Raw genomic sequence first — 20,408 nt, 5'->3', positions numbered from 1 at the left:
TTTTCCATTTTCCTACATATCAGCCAGAACAGACTTACTTCCTTCTGCTGCTGAAGGGCAGTATTGGTGGTTAAATTTAGTAGATTAGAGGGGAAAATATTCAAAAGTGGATGCTTAACTAACTAACTCCTGGTGTTAGCTGACTAAGGGGCTCATAATAATAATAAAAAAGTCTAAAAAGTGGCTTAAATGGGTACTTAGACAATCAAAAAGCCTAATCGTCCAAGTACCCATAACCAAAGCTGGTTCTGCCCGGATTGTTGTAGGGGGGGGGGTGATTCTGTAACCGGTGTTGTTTTTAACAGCCATCGGTTACAGAATCCAGCTTTTAGGTGAAGGACTGGCTCCTCCTTCGCCTAAAGGCTCTTGTTTTGGGCATTTGGGAGTTAGGCTTTTTTTAGGTTGATTATATGGTGTTAGTGTAGACGTAGTGGTGGTCTGGGCGTTTAAACTGCTGAACGTAGAGGCAGGCCATTATAAAAAAAACCTCCTTTTGGATGTTTTTTTTTGATAATGGACAGGTTCCCTGTTTCTACTTTCAACGTTTAAGGCCTTAGGCCAAAAGGGAACTTAGACATTTTTTTTTTATTATGCCCCTCTAAGCCTTTTTAAACAGTACTGACAGTGCATATTTGGAGATAGTAGTTTGGAGTTTGAATTCAGGTCCCCTCACTTGCATAAGGTAGAAGACAACTTTGAAAAAAATAATAAGCCAAAAAATAACAAAGCTTAGAAATACTTATAGAAAGCTTTGTTGACACTGGAGTGACAATTTATATTTTCTTTTCATTTAGTCTCAGAAAGGAAAAGTACATGGCAGTATTGATGTTGGCTTATCAGTTATGTCTATTAAAAAGAAAACTCGAAGAATAGATCTGGATACGGAAGAACACATATATCACCTCAAGGTGGGTTCTCTGTCAAAAAGATTCAGACTTTTCAGAAAAGAATCTTTTTGTCATAAGAATAAGTAAAGAAAACTGCTGATTCTCCTCATTGCTGGCATTGTTACTACAGGTAAAACCTCAGGATACATTTGATGCATGGGTGTCAAAACTTCGCCATCACAGATTGTACCGCCAAAATGAGATTGTGAGGTCACCAAGAGATGGCAGCTTTCGCATGTTCCCTCCCACCTCCGCTACAGAATCATCATCAGCCACTAATGCTACTGCATTAGATGTAAAGGTATGTAATATAATTCTTTAGAAATAAACAAGTTTAAAAATAAATGTTTACTCATTTACCCCCCCCCCCCTTTTTTACAAAACCATGGAAGCAGTTTTTAGCACAGGCTGGTGCACTGAATGGTCTGCGCTGCTCCTGATGCTCATAGGAATTCATAGGAATGTCGGGAGCAGTGCAGAGCATTTAGTGTGCCAGCCAGCACTAAAACTTCTTTCGTGGTTTTGTAAAAAAGGGGGGGGGGAGTTTAGATATAGTCTGTAGCTCTTCAAATGTGGAGCCCAGGGTTTAGGAAGGACATGGAAATAGGAACTGAAACATCCATTTTGGGATATGCATAATCCCCCTATATTACAAAGACTCTGCCACACATAGAGCCTCTTATAAAATATATGTCAGAATTTGCAGGACTGTATGTACATATTTCTCAATGCCCAGTAGGAACAACGAATTTAGAAAGCTACATGTGGAAAAAAACATATGCAACTGTAGCCCATATATGCATCTCTGCACACTGCCCTAAACTTCAATACCACAGTTTTAAATCTGATATGATACACTACTGGTAACCACTGCAGTGTTTTCAAATGAGGTATAAAGTTGCTAGAAATGGAACTGTAAGACTGAAAGATGCTGGGAACTGCTTTATGGAGAAAAGCAAACATGCTAAAACCAATTATGTTGTTCAGTACAATCCTAATTAATAACCAGTATTCAAGCAACCGGCACTCTCATCTAACCAGCAAAACAAATCATCATAAAAAAATGAAATCATTATGGCACTGGTCCTGAGCCGTGAACCCCCCTCCCTCCAGCCCCGAAGTAGCAGCGGCGGTGGCTGTTGTAGCGGTCTTGGGCCACGAATCCCCCCTCCCTCCAGCCCCAAAGCAGTGGCAGCAGTCCTGAGCTGTGAACAGCCCCTTCCTTCTGCCCTCCCTTTAGCCCTGAAGCAGCAGCGGTCCTAAGCTGTGAACCCCTCCCTCCCTCCTGTGCTGAAGCAGTGGCAGTGATCCTGAGCTGCAACCCTGCATTCCTCCCTCCAGCCCCGATGCAGCGGCAACAGTCCTCTCTCCCCTATCTGAAGCAGCAGCAACAGCTTGTCAGCGCTGTAAACAGGCTGATTGAGGGCAGCCCTGACAGGGCCTTTCCTCTGATGCATCACCTCTGATGTAGCAGAGGAAAGGCACCTGGACGCAGTGTTCCAGGTGCGGTCTGACAATGGCTCTGTAGAGCGGTATAACTTTCTCTGATCTACTCGTAATTCCCTTCTTTATCATGCCTAGCATTCTATTTGCTTTCTTTGCCGCTGCCGCACATTGCGCCGAGCAGGACAAGCAGGCAGCATATTCTCAAATGTAGGTGACGTCATCCATGGAGCCCCGGTATGGACAGCTTTAAAAGTGCATCGCCACTTTAAGAACTTAAGAAAGTTTGCAAACTGCTCGCACTATGCATGCGTGAGTGCTTTCCTGCCTGACGCCCACTCGCAGCTCCTCAGTTCTTAGTTTTCCGCGGAGCTAAGAAGTTGTGTTTTTTGAACGTCGTTCAAATTTTTGCTTTTGCCTTCCCGCTCATGTGTATTTTTTATTTGTGTTTTATCTGCATATTTAATTTGAGTTTAAAAAACAGCCGAGGACATTTTTTTTCTTCAGCCATTGAATTCAATTTGGCTGTAGCAGTTTTTCCGTCAATGTCCCGGTCGCTAACTGGTTTTAAGAATTGTTGCAGGTGCCAAAGGCAAATTTCTATCACTGACCCACATAGCTGGTACTTGGCCCCCAAACACCATGTTGAGTCCTCATGCGGTGTACTACCCTGCAAAAACGTACTATTAAGAGTCACAAACTTGAACAAGAGAAGTTGTTTGGCATCAGTATGGACACCAAGAAGACATCACAGCCTTCTACATTGAAAGTATCAACTTTGGCGTCGGGAGACATTGCTCCATCGGGTAAGCCAGTTAAAAAGCCACCAACTTCCCAACAGGTCTCGCAGGTCAACATTGTATCGAGTCCCTTGATGATAACCAAGCGATGACCATTCTTACGTCTGGCCTCTCCTCCATCGAAGTGTGCATCCTCTTCACGATCACCCTCGCTGAGGCCAGATAAGGCACCAATGGTACCAGCAGAATGCCAAACAGTACCGGTGCTCTCATACCGGGAAAAGCTGGAAGCACTGTTCCAAGTCAGTGACATGTTCAAACTCCTTATTCCGACACTGACTCCATCGGTACCGACTCAGCCTGAGCATAAGGCCACAAGGTCCTGTGATACTGACAATGGATCTCCGTCGATCTTCCACATATATGCACCCCTCACATAGAACCCATTCTCCATCCAGATCCTCGAGGAATCAGCATTCTTCCTCATCATCTTGATAATCCAAGTTTGCTCAGCATCGTTTATCCTCAGCTATTTTGAAGCACAAGCATCGCTCTTCTTCCCACTCTACAAAGCGTACAATGAAGTCACATCATACATCTTCATCGGATCGGCACTGGACTCGTCGCCAACATCGGTCTTGACACACTCTTTTGGCAAAAGATTTTTATGATTCAGACTTACAGTCTGACTCAGTTCAGGTTTCAGGTTTATTTAAAATTTGATTATATCGCTTATAATACTTCTAAGCGATGTACAATTTAAAATGGGGGGTATAATATAAAAAAATTACGGACATATGCTAGAACAAAACAAGATCAAAATGATACAATAGGGACAGGGGTTGAAATACAATAATTATAGGAAAGAAACAAATAAGGGTAGTACAAAATGGGCCAATGGGGAAAATTTATGAAGCCTCCTGAGGTTCAAGATCCTATGGTGAGAAACATCATTTATTTGATTTTATGTTTGAAAATGGCGATCTATATAAGAAGAATTTTTGTGAGCTCTTAAACCGATCAAGATTTTGTTCTTCTCTAAGATGGGAAGGTAACTTATTCCATAGCTATGGAACATAAGTTGTAAAAATTTAATTTCTTCGAGTATTGATAATTTTTAAGGAGGGGATTATGAGCAAATTTTGATCTGCAGATTGTAAGGTCCTAAGGAGTGTATATGGAATTAGGAGTTTATCAAGAAATGCTAGTAAGATGTCCCTGAGTCCACTATAGAGGCTTATGACACACCTTCTGAAAAGTCTCCGCAAAGAGCTAAGTCTCCTCTTGAAAGACTTTCCTTCACAAAATTTATTTGGCAATTAGATAAAGAGCTCCCAGTCAAATTAGAAGCTGATTCTACCTACAGTGATGAATATTTGGAGGCTTTGGATGAGCCTCCTAAAGAACTTCTTCGAAGGATTACGTGATGCTGTGAGCTGGTCGGCTGTGTGATCGATCGGCTCCGGAGCCCTGCCCCTCCTCCGGCTTCAAATTAGCACTTAAACACGAGCGGTTTTACCCCCTTTGGCCAGCAAAAGCTCTTTAAATATATGGACAGATACTTGTCTCCTCCGGCGGTACGTATGGCAACAAAATCAGCGAAAAAGGACCACGAAAAACTGCGGCCCGGGGATGACAAAATGGCGGCCACGCCTCGTGCTGAGGCGCCGGCGGCGGCGTTCACTCCCGAAATGCTGGCGGAGCTGCAAAATGTAATTTTACAGGCGCTGGGGCCAAGGATGGAGCTCATTTCTACCCAATTGACCAAGCTGGAGTCCTTACTTGAGGATAATTCCACATGCATGACGGAATTGGAGATGAGGGTTTCGGCGGTGGAAGATGGGGCCACGGCGATGGAATCCACGGTGGCATCCCTCACCACGCAATTAAGTTCCTGTCAAGATAAGCTTGAGGATTTGGAGAACCGTTCTCGCCGTGGGAACCTGCGTTTTATTGGACTACCAGAAACCATATCTGATACAGTGCTCTTATCAGTGGTGGAATCCTGGTTGGCAAGTGAGCTCCCCATGCCATCTTCTCTGGGCCCGGCACGCTTTGAAAGGGTACACAGGGTGGGTCCTAGAGTGGGACATGAACACAGACCCAGAGTTGTCATTGGAAAACTACACAATTATCGTCACAAAGTTGAACTGCTGAGAGCCTTTCGCGCCCGACGCGAGCCTCTGACTTATGAAACCTTACCGGTACGCATTGGTCAGGATTATTCTGCCGCACTGACTGACTGGCGCAAAGTTTTCCACCCTCTATGTGCTAAACTGGTAGAACAGAAGAGGCGATTTATGTTTCTTTATCCTGCAGTACTGAAAATACACCAAAATGGGAAATGGCACGTGTTTGATTCTGCAGATACAGCTGGGGAATTCATTAATCATGCTGAGTCCCCTGCTGGAGCTACTTGAACACTATATCTTGTATTTCTTGCATTGCTGGTATTGGGGGTTTGCAATTCTAGTTGGTTAATCATAATCTGTGTGTGCAGCATGTATTAATTTCTGAGGGTGGCAGGGATCCACTAGCCTCGCAGACGTGATTTGCTACCTGAGGCCCTGGAGGGTTTAAGGTTAGCCCAGAGTCTGTTTTGGCGGGGAGAGGTTAAGGTTGGACAGGGAAGGGGTTATGGAGGGGGATTATGGGGGGGAGGGGGGGAGTTGGGTTTGCATTTTGGAATTTCACCTATGCGGCATTTCTTTGTGTTTTCCACTCCAGTGCAGTTCCCAATATTCTCAGATATTGGGTCCACAATATCTTTCCATAGGTACAGCTTTGTATTGCATTCTCCTTGGTCTGGCTGGGAGCCTGGGAGAACCCGTACGTGGAACTGGGTAGTTACTTGCTTATTTCCTTATCCATGACTTCTCAAACTTTTCGAATCTTATCCTGGAATGTCTGTGGTATAACCTCCCCTGTTAAGAGAAGTAAGATTCTTCAGCGTCTTCAACATCATAAGGCTGATTTAGCATGCCTGCAGGAGACAAGACTTTCTGATGTTGAACACGCCAAACTTCTTAGAGGATGGGTGGGGCAGATTTTTTGTTCCTCCTCCTCGAATAAGAAGGCAGGGGTGGTGCTGTTAGTACGTAGGGGATTTCCGGGTAAGGTGGAACAGCTTTATCGGGACACGTTGGGAAGGATATTACTGTGTAAGATCACTATGTCCGGGTCTGTTATTAACTTGTTAATACTTTATGCCCCTAATCAATATGACCACTCCTTTTTTACCGCCATAGCGGGAGTGGGTGTCCGTGACCTAAATAACCCTCTTATAGTGTTGGGCGACTTTAACCAAGTCCTGGACCCCAATTTGGATAGAACGGGACCGGGCTCCTCTCAACCACTAGGCCCCACAAAGGGTATTCCATACTTATATGACACTTTAGACCTAATTGATCCTTGGCGTGTACTTCACACCACGGAACGGGATTACACCCATCAGTCCCGTGCGCATCACACGTTTTCCCGGATAGATTATATACTGACGTTAACTGCTTATTTGCCAAAGATACAAGCATCTGAAGTGGGACCCCTTTCTGTGTCGGATCATTGCCCCATTTGGTTAGACGTCTTAAGTGGCTCTGATAACAAGCCCGGGGGTACATGGAGGTTCCCATCCTACTTATTCAAAAATTTGAATTTTCAGAAATATCTTATGCAGAAATGGGATGATTACGTGGCGTTTAATGCGCAACATCGGAACACACCCTTGCTCTTTTGGGAGGCCGCTAAGTCTGTACTTAGGGGGGATATTATTTCCTATGTCAGTGCTCATAGAGCCCGCCTTTCTAGGGGTCTTCTCCACCTAGAGGGTGAATATAAGCGTCTGAAGCGAGCTCACCTGGCACATCCCTCCCCCCATTCTCTGGAGGCTATGGTAGCGGCGCAGAATGCCTTGAATACTTTATTACATGAACGCACGCAACATTATTTTCACTATTGCAAGTTTAAATTTTACAGGTTTGGGAATAGAGCGGGACGGCTATTGGCAAATTTGACTAAACCTCGCCGGCCTAATCGCCACATATCCCGCATTTTGCTGCGTTCGGGTGAAGAGCTCACAACCACTCCTGCCATAGCTGATGGTTTTCTTAAATATTATCAGGAATTTTACGCCGCCAGGGATGGACAGGGGGGACCAGAAGCGGAGGACTACTTAATGGACGCTGGGGTTCCCCGATTGACTTCCCCTGACCGTCTTCACTTAAATCGGCCCATACAGGGTAAGGAACTTCAGAGTGCAGTGAAACAGCTTAAGGGAGGCACATCGCCGGGCCCCGATGGATTTTCTCCTGAGTTCTATAAACTTCTTTTTCCCTCCATCTGTGGCCCTTTAGAAGCATGTTATACAGCGGCCCTTGAGGGTGGGTCCTTTCCGTTGGGGGCTAATCAGGCGTTTATCACATTAATACCTAAACCGGGCAAACTTGAGACAGACATCAAATCTTATCGACCCATATCTCTAATCAATGTAGATATCAAAATATTAGACAAAATACTGGCCAATAGATTGGCTACCCTGTTGCCCACATTGATAATACCGGAACAAGTGGGTTTTGTACAGCACCGTCATTCAGTACTGAATGTTTGCAGATTACTTACTGCACTACAGCATACAAGGGATTCTGAACTTTCGGGAATACTGGTGGGCCTGGATGCCGCAAAGGCTTTTGACCAGGTTAATTGGGGTTATCTATTTCAAGTGCTCACATACATGGGTTTTGATGGGTGGTTCTTGGACATGTTACACTTGCTTTATACTGATCCGACGGCTTGCATTTTGGTCAATGGAACCCGAACACCTGTTTTCCAGATAGGGCGTGGGACACGGCAGGGTAGTCTGCTTTCACCTCTTCTATTTTTACTCTATCTGGACCCCTTTCTGTGCACTATTATGCAGGATGATATTATCCAGGGTTTACCGGAGGCAGATTCCCAACTGAGAGTGTTAGCATGTGCGGACGATCTTTTATTAACTTTGGGTTCTCCTGAACTTTATCTTACTAGAGCTTTAGAATTGCTGGATGAATTTAGTATGTACTCGGGCTTGGCGTTAAACAAATTAAAGTCTATAGTTTTGCCTTTGACCCCAGAGGTGCAGACGCAGTGGAGGGGGCCCTTCCCCCTTACCTGGGCATCAGGACATCTGACATACTTGGGTATTACTATTTCCCCTGACCTTTCCAAATTATATGCTCTCAATGTAGTCCCGCTAGTTCATACCACAGTACAAAAACTGGAGAATTGGAGGGTCTTTCCGCTTTCTTTAATGGGCAAGATAGCATTGTATAATATGGTACTGGTGCCCCAGTGGCTTTATGTATTTCAAATGATACCTGTTTTGTTATCTTCTCGTCATGACAAACTACTAGGGAAATGTTTACAAAAATTCTTGTGGAATGGGAAGAGAGCACGTTTGTCCTTGTCTCATCTGGCACGCCCTAAAGATCATGGGGGATTTGGCCTCCGTAGCCTTCGCTTATTGTCTCAGGCATGTCAGATGAGACATCTGAATGACTGGTATCGGGGGATCACTTACTTTTCAGCCTCCCGACAGGAACAGTTACTCTGTGCTCCATATCACTTTAGCTACCTGCTTCATGTTCCACGCTTGCCACGGAAAACCTCCTCGGCACGGGACTTGTTTCTACTACCCCTGCGACGCCTTTGGAAACTACTGTGCAAACAGCTTCAGATTTCATCTGAAGTGACTCCTTACTTACCACTGCGGGGTAATGGTGCCTTTACAGCAGGCATGGACCCTGTTTCATCTCCGGTTTGGTCTTTACCAACTAACCACTATGTTTTTCAACTGGTCCATTCCAATGGCTCTCTGAAACCGTTTGACGAACTTCAGCGGGACCACGGTTGGAGGCCTACTGACTGGCTTGCTTATCTCCAACTTTCGTCCTACATGAGCTCTCTGTCACGGGACTCCATTGCGGACCGCTGCATGGAACTCCTTTCTGAGGCATTGAGCCTGTCCGCACAGGTACAGATTCCATTGCGATTTCACCATCGTCACCTTCAGGAATGCCTGGGCGAGCCTCCATATGAAACCTACGCTTTGAAGTGGTCCCAGGACCTTTCATGCCCTGTGACAGCCACCATGATTCGCAGGGGAGTCTCCCAAACAACGCGGTTTTCCCATAATGTGATCCTGTTTGAAATGAATTACAAATTTTTGCACCGGTTATACAGATCAACCTCATACCAATTTAGGGCAAAGATGTGTTCGTCTGACCGCTGCCTAAAATGTTCACATTCCCCTTCTACTCTGGGACATCAGTTTTGGTCTTGTCCTCGGATTCATAATTTCTGGAAGCAGTTGTGTTTACATATCCAAACCATGTGGAATTACAACTTTTCTTTGGATCCGTTGATGCTGTTTGCACTGGATCAGATTCCCTTGACAGCGCCAAAGGGGTTTCGAAGCTTTCTAGCCCATACTGTGTTATTGGGGAAGAAGGCGATTCTACTCAGCTGGATCTCATCTGACCCTCCAAAGCTTTCCTGTTGGAGGACTTTGATGATACAACAAGCATCGATGGATCGCTTATGCTTGTCTACTTTGGACTCTGCCTTGGGCAGGTTATTCTTGCAATGTTGGATGCCTTTTTGGGACACTTTAACACCACGAGCACGTAGTCACTTGTTGAATTTATGATTATTTGACTGGGTCTGCACTGGAGTGGATTTTATGTTAATTTTCCTTTCTGGTTGGGTGCTGGGAGGGGGGTGGGGTGGGAGGTGGGGGGATGGCATAGGATTGTGGTGAATTTGTGCTGTGTTTTGGCATTCATGTATCTTTTTGTACACCATGTACTTTTGAGTATTTGTTATTCTCTTTTGGAAACTAATAAAATATATTTCTCCAAAAAAAAAAAGAACTTCTTCGATTACCATTACATGGTATTCTAAAAGAGACTCTTCATAAGAACTGGGAAACCCCCCTTACTATTACTGTGGTGCCCAGAAAATCGAACTCTTTATACAAAATCATTTCTTCTCCTGGTTTTGACAAACTGCAACTCCAGCATCAGTCCATGGTGGTAGTCGATTTTGAAAAAATCTACTCTATCCAGAGTCTATGCATCATGAAGGGAGCACTATGGACAAATTTGGCCGTCGCCTGTACCAAAACTCCATAACAAAGTCCTAAACTACAATTTCTTTATTTCCTGCTATGTCAAGACTCTGGTTAAGAAATTGTCTTCTTTTGATAGGTACATTCCTTCACAGCAATTACAGGATTTCCATCACATCTCTCTCACCCTTGCCCTGGCTAGAAGGTATATGGCGAGATTGACTTATGATGCCTTTGAATTATCTTCTAGAGCCTCAGCTATGTCAATGACAATGAGACGTCTGGCATGGCTCAGAGTCTCTGATATGGATGTCAACCTCTAGAATAGATTGGCTAACATTCCATGCTTGGATGATGAGCTATTTGGTGACTCTATTGAAAATGCTACCCAAAAGCTCACTGACCATGAGAAACATTGGGATGCTTTAGTCAAATCCAAGCCTAAACCTTCAACTTCCAAGCCTTTTTCTTCCTTTTAGAGGCATTTTTCTTTCAAACCAGCTGCTCCCCCTAGACTGCAGCAGAAGAAACAGAAGCAACAGTGTCCTCAAAAAAACTCAGACAGCAGCTCCCCAAAAGCCTGCTCAGTTTTTTGACATGCTTCTCGAGAGCATAGCCACTGTTCCTCTATCCCAGCCTCTCCCTCAACCCATTGGAGGACGGCTTCAACTGTATTATCCTCGCTGGGAACTGATTACCTCTTGGTTCTACCACAGACCTCTGGGTTCTAACAGTCATTTGAGAGGGATACTCTCTTCACTTTATCAACATTTCTCCAGATCATCTCCAAGAGAGTCTCCTTTTCACCAACAGCAGACATCTCTTCTTCTTTGGGAGATAACATTGAGAAGGAGAAGGGATTCTATCGAAAGGGTTCCACCTGCACATAGAAACCGGGGGTTTTACTCCTGGTATTTTCTCGTTCCAAAGAAGACAGGAGGTCTTCATCAAATCTTGGACCTCGGGAGTCTCAACAAGTTTATAGTGAAGGAAAAGTTTTGGATGTTATCCCTGGCAACTTTATATCCCCTCTTAGATTTCAATGACTGGCTATGCTCTCTGGATCTGAAAGAAGCCTACACTCACATTCCAGTGCATCTGGCCTCCAGGCAATTCCTCCGTTTTCAGGTGACTCATCATCACTATTATCAATACAAAGTACTACCCTTTAGCCTTGCATCCTCTCCCAGAGTATTCACCAAGTGCTTGGTTGTAGTGGCAGCAGCATTACGGTCTCAGGGCCTTCAAATCTTTCTTTACGTCGATGACTATTTGATCAAGGACCCTACCTTGCAAAGAGTGACAGTAGCAACTTGCATGACAATTCTCTTCCTTCAACAGTTGGGTTTCAAAATCGATTTTCCCAAATCCCAACTTCAACCATCTCAGACTCTATAGTTCATAGGATCTCTGCTTGACACCATTCATCTCATGGCATTTCTACCGCAGCAAAGACAAAACAATTTGATTCAGCTTTGTGCTGAAGGTTATCATCTTCCATCAATCTCAGCCAAGCAAATGATGGTACTACTGGGCCACATGGCCTCCATAGTGTGAGTTACTCTGTTTGCAAGACTTCATCTCAGGATACCTCAATGGACTTTTGCATCTCAGTGGTCTCAAGCACTCAATGCACTATCTCAACATATTGTAGTCACTCCTTCGCTTTGACAGTCACTGCAGTGGTGGATGAACTTTTCTAATCTGTCCAGAGGATTTTTGTTCCATACCCCTCCTCATCAGAAAGTGCTGACCACGGACTCATCCACTTATGTTTGGGGAGTTCATCTTGACAGTCTTCGCACACAAGGTCACTGTCCAAGGTCACTTTGCCCAAGAACATCTTTGCCAAATAAATCTGTTGAAACTCAGAGCGATCTATAATGCTCTCAAAGCTTTTCAGTACATTGTGATCAACACCGTCCTTCTTATCCACATGAACAATCAGGTTGCGATGTATTATATAAACAAACAAGGAAGCACGGGGGTCTCTCCATTATTTTTGGGAGGCCCATAAAATTTGGACCTGGGCTATTGTTCGCAATATATTCCTGAAAGCAATATACATTCAAGGGGAACAGAATTCTCTTGCAGACAGACTCAGCAGGTTTCTTCAGTCACACAAGTGGACACTCAGTTCTGCATCACATCTTCTCTCAGTGGGGGACTCCTCAGATAGACTTGTTTATGTCCCCCCACAATCACAAACTGTCCCAGTTTTGTTCCCGGCAGTACTCTCCTCACAGTCTGGAAGCGGATGCTTTTCTGCTGGATTGGACTTGCAAGTTTCTCTATGCCTTTCCTCCAGTCCCCCTCATTCTCAAGACGCATGTCAAGCTGAAGCATGAATCAGCCACCATGATTTTTATAGCTTTTCGGTGGCCCAGACAACCCTGGTTTTCCCTTCTACTTCAACTCATTATCAAGGAACATTGCAATACCTCTTCAAGTTTTCCCGTCTCTTCTCACACAGAATCATGGATCTCTTCTGCATCCCAATCTTTCAGCATTACACCATGTAGCTTGCTACCTCTCGGCCTTACATCAACTGACTATCTTTCTCAGCCTGTCAGATTAATCTTGGAAGCATCCAGAAACCCATCTACGTAACAGTGCTACCAGCAAAAATAGATATGGTTTTCCACCTGGTGTGCTCTTCATCATCATGAACCTAAATCCACCTCCGTATCTTCAGTATTGGAATATCTTCTATATTTATATAATTCAGGTCTCAAGATCACTTCAATTAGAGTTCATCTCAGTGCTATCAATGCTTTTCATAGACCAGTTGATGGTAAACCTCTCACTGCTCATCCTCTTGTGTCCAGATTCATGAAAGGACTTTTCAATGTCAAACCACCTCCATTGGTTTGGGGTCTTAATGTGATCCTTGGTACTTTGATGAAGCCTCCTTTTGAACCAACATCTATGGATCATCTGAAGTACCTTACTTGAAAAGTGTTTTTTCTTGTCTCCCTAGCTTCAGCTCGATGAGTCAGTGAGCTTCAAGCACTGGTGGCAGATTTCCACATGGTTGGCCTCTAGTAACTCTTTTTGTTATGCTCAGGCTGGGCTGTCACTGGAGAGTCGTGTCACAGCCCACAAAGTCAGAGCTATGGCAGCTTCAGTTGCTTTCCTTCACTGAACTCCTATTGATGAAATCTGTAAAGCTGCTTCTTGGTCCTAAGTTCATACATTTACATCACATAACTGTCTGGAATCTTATTCCAGATGGGATGGTCACTTCGGCCAAGTAGTATTGCAAAATTTATTTTCCTAATGGCCAGCTCTCCCTCCATCCCATCATAGTAAGCTACGGAGTCCCACATGTGATAATATGCTGCCTGCTTGACCTGAAATAAAGCACAGTTACTTACCGTAACAGGTGTTATCCAGGGACAGCAGGCAGCTGATATTCTCACAACCCTCCCACCTCCCCTGGTTGGCTTCTTAGCTTGCTTATCGAACTGAGGCGTGAAGGCACTTACGCATGCCCGGTGCAGGCAGTTTGCGATCTTTCTTAAGTTCTTAAAGTGGCGATGCAATTTTAAAGCTGTCATACTGGGGCTCCATGGATGACATCACCCACGTGTGAGAATATCTGCCTTCCGTGCATGGATAACACCTCTTACGGTAAGTAACTGTGCTTTATCTGTCAGTTCATTTACTCATTTTGCTAATCTTTTCTAATTTTTATGCAATTGTAGGTGCAACGAAATAATTTTAGTAGCCTTCCTGCCACATGCACAACTGGTCAAAGTAAAGTAGCAGCATGGTTACAGGACTCGGAAGAAATGGACAAATGTGCAGAAGGTTAGGTGTTTTTTCTTCTTTCATATGTTACTTTTCAAACATTATGTAGGCTCTTCTTTGATTAAAAATGCTTTAGCAGTTAACAGAAAGGGATGTGCATCTTGGATATTTCTGCGTTTATCTTATTCTTCTATGGAGTAAATTTACAAAGGTTTTTATAAAGCCAGTTTTATGTGTGGAAAAGGCCTATTATAATTGTGCAACTGTGTGTATGCATTGTGTGTGTATGTATTTTGTGTGTGTATATACAAGATCATGCATCTTCCTGAAGATTTACTGTAGACACAGCAGCAATGTACATGTATATTCTATAAAATATGTGGGTACATGCACATGTACACAGTGGCGTAGTAAGGGGCGGGGGTTTGGACTGCCCCAGGTGCCATCTTGGTGGAGGCACCAGCACCCCATGCCATGCTCGCACCTTCCCCTGGCCCCTGGTACCTCTTTAAAATCTTCACTAGCACGAGCAACCACTCTAGCCTGTTGTTCACGCAGACCTGGCTCCCTTTAAAATCACTTCCAGGTTGCGGGGCCAGGAAGTGACATCAGAGGGAAACCCAGCATGAGCAATAGGTGGAGAAGCTGTTCGCGCTGGAGAAGATTTAGAGGTACAGGGTTAGATATGGATGACACGAGTGTGGCATGGGGGCACGCAAGGAGCAGGGTGATGGAGAGGAGGGCACGGGGGGCGGTGTTGGTGCAGAAAGAGTGGGGGATGGGACGCCAGCGCCCTGAGCGCCTCCCACCCTCGCTACACCACTGCATGTACACCAACTTTAGACCAGGTATAAATGTGCTTTGATATCTGTACATTATTGGGGCCTATCTTATAAAGGCACATAAGTGCTGATGTTATATTAATCCACATGCATTGGCCAGTTAGTCATATAAGCTAATCCAAAAGAATCAAAAGCTATGGGATTTTTTTAACCAGAAATGATGATATTTCCTGCCTCAGCTCACTGCAGATTTGTGCCATGATTATTAAAAAAAAAAAAAAAAGCCAAACCAAAAAACCTCAATTAAGATCTTCGAAGACTGATAATTAAGCTTTCAGCAACAATTTTCTAACATAGGAAAGAAATGCTACTACAAATTAAAATTGATTTGCTCAGTTTGCTTTTTTTAGTACTAAAGTAATGCATTATATTGATTCATTTATTAGTAGTCAGTTACTTACTGCAGTGTTCTTCAAGGATCTAAGGTCATCTTCAATTAATGCAAAATATTGCAGTTAAATTAGTATCCAGAGAAAAAAAAATGATCATGTCAGTTGTTTATTGAGAAAAGAGCACTGACTCTCTCTTTCATTTAGGATACCATTCAAAATAGTGGCTCTGGAACACAAAATCTTTTATTCTAGGTTAGCAGTTTTTCTTGTAAATCTCTTAATTCTGTACATTCCTTCATGATTCTTCCCAACACAACTTGCTGGTATCCCATAGATATGTAGACTCTACTGAATATACTGAAGATGGGGAATAATTCTGTAAGGGCTACCTAGATCTAGACAGCAGGTATGCTTGTAAATGCTAGCATACTATAGTCCTTTACATTTGTATGTGGACACATGGATGTAAATACTGTACGTAGTTTTCTGACTAAGCATTATTCTGTAAGTATGAGCCAGTGATTGATGGCTTTTACTTTGCAGATGGTTGTTCACAAGGCCAGTGTTGGGGGTAGGGGTGGGGCAAACAGGGCAGCTGCATTTTACAAAAAAGACTTGGTCTGGGCATTCCCAGAGAGCTTACAAAGTTGATAGATAGAATGAGCTTACAAGAATTGATGTATAGTTAGAGCAATGGGATCTGGGGAAGGGTTTATAAGGTTTTAGTTAGATCATTTGACAGATTTTTTGAAAAGTATAGTTTTCAGTACTTTCCTAAATGTTTTGTAGTTGGTCATCTTGGACGGTAGCTTAGAGAGGTGGCGGTCTATTTTTGCTGCTCTGGTGTTCATCCCACACTTTTTTGAATTTCGTCACCGTTTTCCTTTCTATCACTTCCCTCGAGAGGACATTCCAGGCATCAAGCATCCTCTCTGTGAAAAAGAAATTCCTAATATTACTCCTAAGTTTACCTGTTGCAACCTCAATTTATGCTCTTTAGTTTTACCACTTTCCCTTCTTTGGAAAAGATTTGGTTCTATATTAATACCTTTCAAGTATTTAAACATCTACATCATCTTCCCTGCCCCTCCTCTCCTCCAGCGTATACATATTCAGGTCTTCCAGTCTCTTATCATACTTCTTTTGGTGCAAACTTCCTAAAAATTTTATCATCTTCTTCTGGACCGTTTTAAGCCTTATATCCGCCAGATACGGCCTCCAAAACTGAACACAGTACTCCAAGTGGGACCTCACCAATGATCTGTACAGGGGCATCAACACTTCCTTTCTTCTGCTGGTTACTCCTCTTTCTATACGGCCTAGCATCTTTCTGGTTACAGCCGCCTTATTACACTATTTCATTGCCTTCAGATTCTCAGACACTTTCATAATCTAGGTGCACTTTCACAATCTAGGTGCAAGAATTTAGTCCAGATCTGTGGATCAGGTAAGTGCTTGCGCCTAAAGTCTAGATCCATATTTGACCTGTTACATTAGTATTCTATAAGCAAAAGTAGCCACCTAAGTTTCTATATAGAATAGGCCCATTTATAGAATTACCCTCCATAAATTCTGACTCCTACTTTATAGAATGCTCTTCTTCTGAATCTATGACAAAAATTATGCTTCACAAAAAGTTGGTCTAAAGATTTATTAGTTTTGATGGCTTTCAACCTTAACTTTCCACAAAAAAGTAGTCATAACTGTGTTTTGAAATGAACCAGTATAGTAGGTGACTAGAAGGGTTGTGGATGATTGACCAAAGGCAGAATGATTTTGATATTGTTATGATATTGTTTCCAATATATTCCTTTACTTTTTTTTAAAAGAGATGTTATTATAAGCTCTTCAGATATTAATTTTGATGTCAATATATCACATAAACATGAAACTTCAAACTTGATTGAATCAGGCACACAAGTAGGTGATGTCAAATGCTGGCACAGGGATGGAACACCTCTTTCAGCACTCAGAACCTCAGAAATGTATAACATTCTTTGCATGTACAGCTCTTGCTGCATTTAGCAATTTTCTCAGTCCCTCAGTTTTTTTTTTTTTTTTTTGCTCTACTAGACAGATGAAAAAAAGCGCTCTCTCATATTCATATTTAAAAATCTGCCTGTGTCCAATGTGGTTTTTCATCATTTTTAAAAATTCTAATTCTTTCTAAAGCCTGATACAATGAAACTTTTGAGTATTAGGTGGTACTTCAGAGGGTCTTCACAACAAACTTATTTTGGAAGTGTGAGATTATTTTTTATTTATTTTTTTTATTATGCTTTTGAATACTTTACAATATCCAATTATTCCAAAAGAAAAAAGGAAACAAATTCATACAAAGCAATACATAATCAAATCATACATACATAATTCCTTTCAAGCCCACATCAATGGGGAGAACATGTTACTATTTCTAATCAAAATAAATTTAAGAAAACTAAAGGACAATGATTCTCAGTTTGTACTAACCTACCTTGAATCATTCCTTACTATGGGATATTAAATTAATTACTCCTCTTATTCTCAGCTAGATGAAACAAAATCATTTCTATTCTCTCGCAACTAGAAATTGTTGTAATTGAATAGAACCCCAGAAAGCATATTCAATATCTTGTAACTTAATTAAACATTTACAAGGAAATTTCAGGTAGAAAGATGCCTCCAGAGCCAGAACCCTATCCTTCAATTTCAGAAATTCTTTCCTTCTCAATTGAGTGGTTCTGGAGATATCCGGAAAAATCCTAACGAGATCCCCACAGAATTTCATTAACCTGTTCTTAAAATAAAGTTTCATAATTAATGTCTTATCCATCTCACTCATGCATGTTATCACCAGAGTGGACCGACTCTGGATCACATCCTGTGTATCTTCCAAAAATTCAGTCAGATTTACCTCTGGTGTGGCCAGATGGTCCACCTCCTGGGCAGATTCTATTTTTTTTGGAGGAATATAATAGTAATTATTTATTGGAAATTTCTCCGCATTAGCCATTCCCAGTACTTCTTTAAAAAACTTCCTTAACAAAATTTCAGGTGACAATAAATGAGTTACTGGAAAATTGACTAAGCGGAGATTTTTTGCTCTATTCATATTCTCCATAGATTCAATTTTAGAATGTATCCCTGTAGAATCTTTAACTGCAGATACCGAGACAGCTTGTAAATTATTGCATTGAGTTTCTACAATATTTAATCGTTTGTCCAAACAACCTAAGTTAGAGTCCACATTTTCTAATTTTGAGGAAACAGACTGAGAAAAATCTCCCATTTGTTTCATCATTGTCCTGAGACACCCTTCAACTCTTGATATTCCTAACCATAAATCCCTTAGGGTAATATCCTGTGTTTCCTCTGTACGTGGATTTTCCTCCACTCCTCCTGAGAGAATCAATGGTTTAGGTATTTCAGTGTAAACTAATTTACCTATATGAGTAGAGGAGACCCCTTGTGCATCGGATATAGTAGGGTTAATATTCCTACTATCACTTGATACTGGATGAAGGGGAGGGGTCCGTTCGAGGGGACTTATTGATGCTCCTGACAAAGATGAACCTATATTTGATGATGCAACAGGTGGATTTTGAGATAGTAATGTTAAATGTCTGTCCATGGGACCAGATACCACTGGTGTTGAACTCTTTGGTTTAATTTTTCTTTTCCCTATATCCAAACAAAAGTACAAATATAAAAGTAAATTATATTACCAGAATGATCCTACTCTCAGGCTCCTCGTGGCTCCAAGGGGCTCCCAAGGGGCCTTCGGCCACGCCCTGCGGCAGCAACCGCGGCAGCGGCAGCTTATCAAGGAGTTGGAGATGGACCCGATGACGTCAGGGGGTCCGTCTCTAGAAATGCCTGTCGGCAATAACGCTGGTAAAGACGAGCCGCTGCTGCAGGAGACAGGATCAGAATCCACCAAACAGCCTCCTCCTGAATATCTACCAGGTTGTAACGCTCCCGAAAATCACCCGCGGTAGCGGCAGCTTATCAAGGAGTTGGAGACGGACCCGATGACGTCAGGGGGTCCGTCTCTGGAAATGCCTGTCGGCAATAACGCTGATAAAGAAGAGTCGCTGCTGCAGGAGACAGGATCAGAATCCACCAAACAGCCTCCTCCTGAATATCCACCAGGTTGTAATGCTCCCCGGAAGTGTGAGATTATGGAGGGTGTTTTAGCTTGATACCCTCTTCTATTGATATAGAGTTAATGGGGGAGCATATACTCCCTCTTATTTAGGAAGCACTGAATGTTCCTACATTAACTTTGTGTTATCCTGTTAGCATGCACTAATCATAACACACTAACTGGATAATAGAGAATCACTCTCCATCCATGGTACATCCACTCCAAACAATATTTTTTAAAAATTGGTAATGCACAGGTTAATTCATGCAAACAGGTAAAATACTGCAAAATGCATTAGCACATTTCTGTGGTAGCCTGTTCATGTGTGCTAATCACACATTAAGGATTTAATACCATTTAGTATAAGGGCCTCAAGAAACAGGAAAATACCTATTGTTCCTGAATGGAACCATTTTGAGCTATTCCTGTAAAAGGCATAAGTTAAATCCAAAATTCCTTTCCTTGCTCCACTTTCAGATAGAGGACAATTTTCAGACAGGCTTATTTACCCAAGTAAATCATATTGCTTTGAAAATTATTCTTACATTGTCATAGAGGAGATTTCAAAAACAACATAGGTCCATTCTTTCAAGGTAATTCACTAAAATATGAAAATGCATTTTTTTTTTAGTGGATAGAACCCATTAGAAATAACAGGGCCTGCTATAAATACTGCCCCCTGATACCATCTCCAGCTAGATTAGCCCCCAATATTCAGTGCGGGGCCATGTATGGACACTGGCACGGAATACTGGGGGCTAATTTCTGTGGTTCTAGCACTGAATATTGCTAGCATCCGCATAACACCCAGCTCCTCTTTAACGCTGCCCTCTGCAGGGCTGTAGCAAGGTATATGTGGGCAGTGCAGTCACACAGAGCACAAGAAAGGTGGGAGTGCTAAAACTGTGAAAAGGCTGCAGCATAGAGTACCTCACTGTCTCCCTTCTGTCTCTTCCCTCTAGCACACAGTGTGGAGTCTCTGCCTATCCCTTTTCTGCCCCCTTCCTCCTGGGGTCTCCTGCCTTTCGAAACTTCCATTTATGGGTGATGGACCATGTTCTGTGGGCATGGTGGTACTCTATGGAGCTTCCTACTTGGGCGCATTCCAGTCCCACCCTCTTGGATGCACACTTCCTCTTCCTGTTATTATGTAGTCAGGACCTGGCACTGCCTAGACATGCTTGAG

At 42.8% G+C, this 20,408-nt stretch overlaps 1 protein-coding gene across 8 annotated transcripts in view; it reads left to right on the top strand.

Moving 5' to 3' along the window:
- OSBPL6 (oxysterol binding protein like 6) overlaps positions 1–20,408 on the top strand; it is a 240,256-nt gene that overhangs the window by 90,259 nt on the left and 129,589 nt on the right. For all 8 annotated transcript variants that reach the window (XM_033946821.1, XM_033946818.1, XM_033946816.1 and 5 more), the window contains exons 5-7: positions 795–908; positions 1,018–1,188; positions 13,877–13,982. In XM_033946821.1, coding sequence (XP_033802712.1) covers positions 795–908; positions 1,018–1,188; positions 13,877–13,982 — 391 coding nt within the window. The remainder of the gene's footprint in view (positions 1–794; positions 909–1,017; positions 1,189–13,876; positions 13,983–20,408) is intronic.

Source organism: Geotrypetes seraphini, chromosome 5 (assembly GCF_902459505.1).
Source record: "Geotrypetes seraphini chromosome 5, aGeoSer1.1, whole genome shotgun sequence".
NCBI lineage: Eukaryota > Metazoa > Chordata > Amphibia > Gymnophiona > Dermophiidae > Geotrypetes > Geotrypetes seraphini.
Note: the sequence above shows the minus strand (reverse complement) of the source record. Positions and strands in the feature narration are given on the sequence as shown.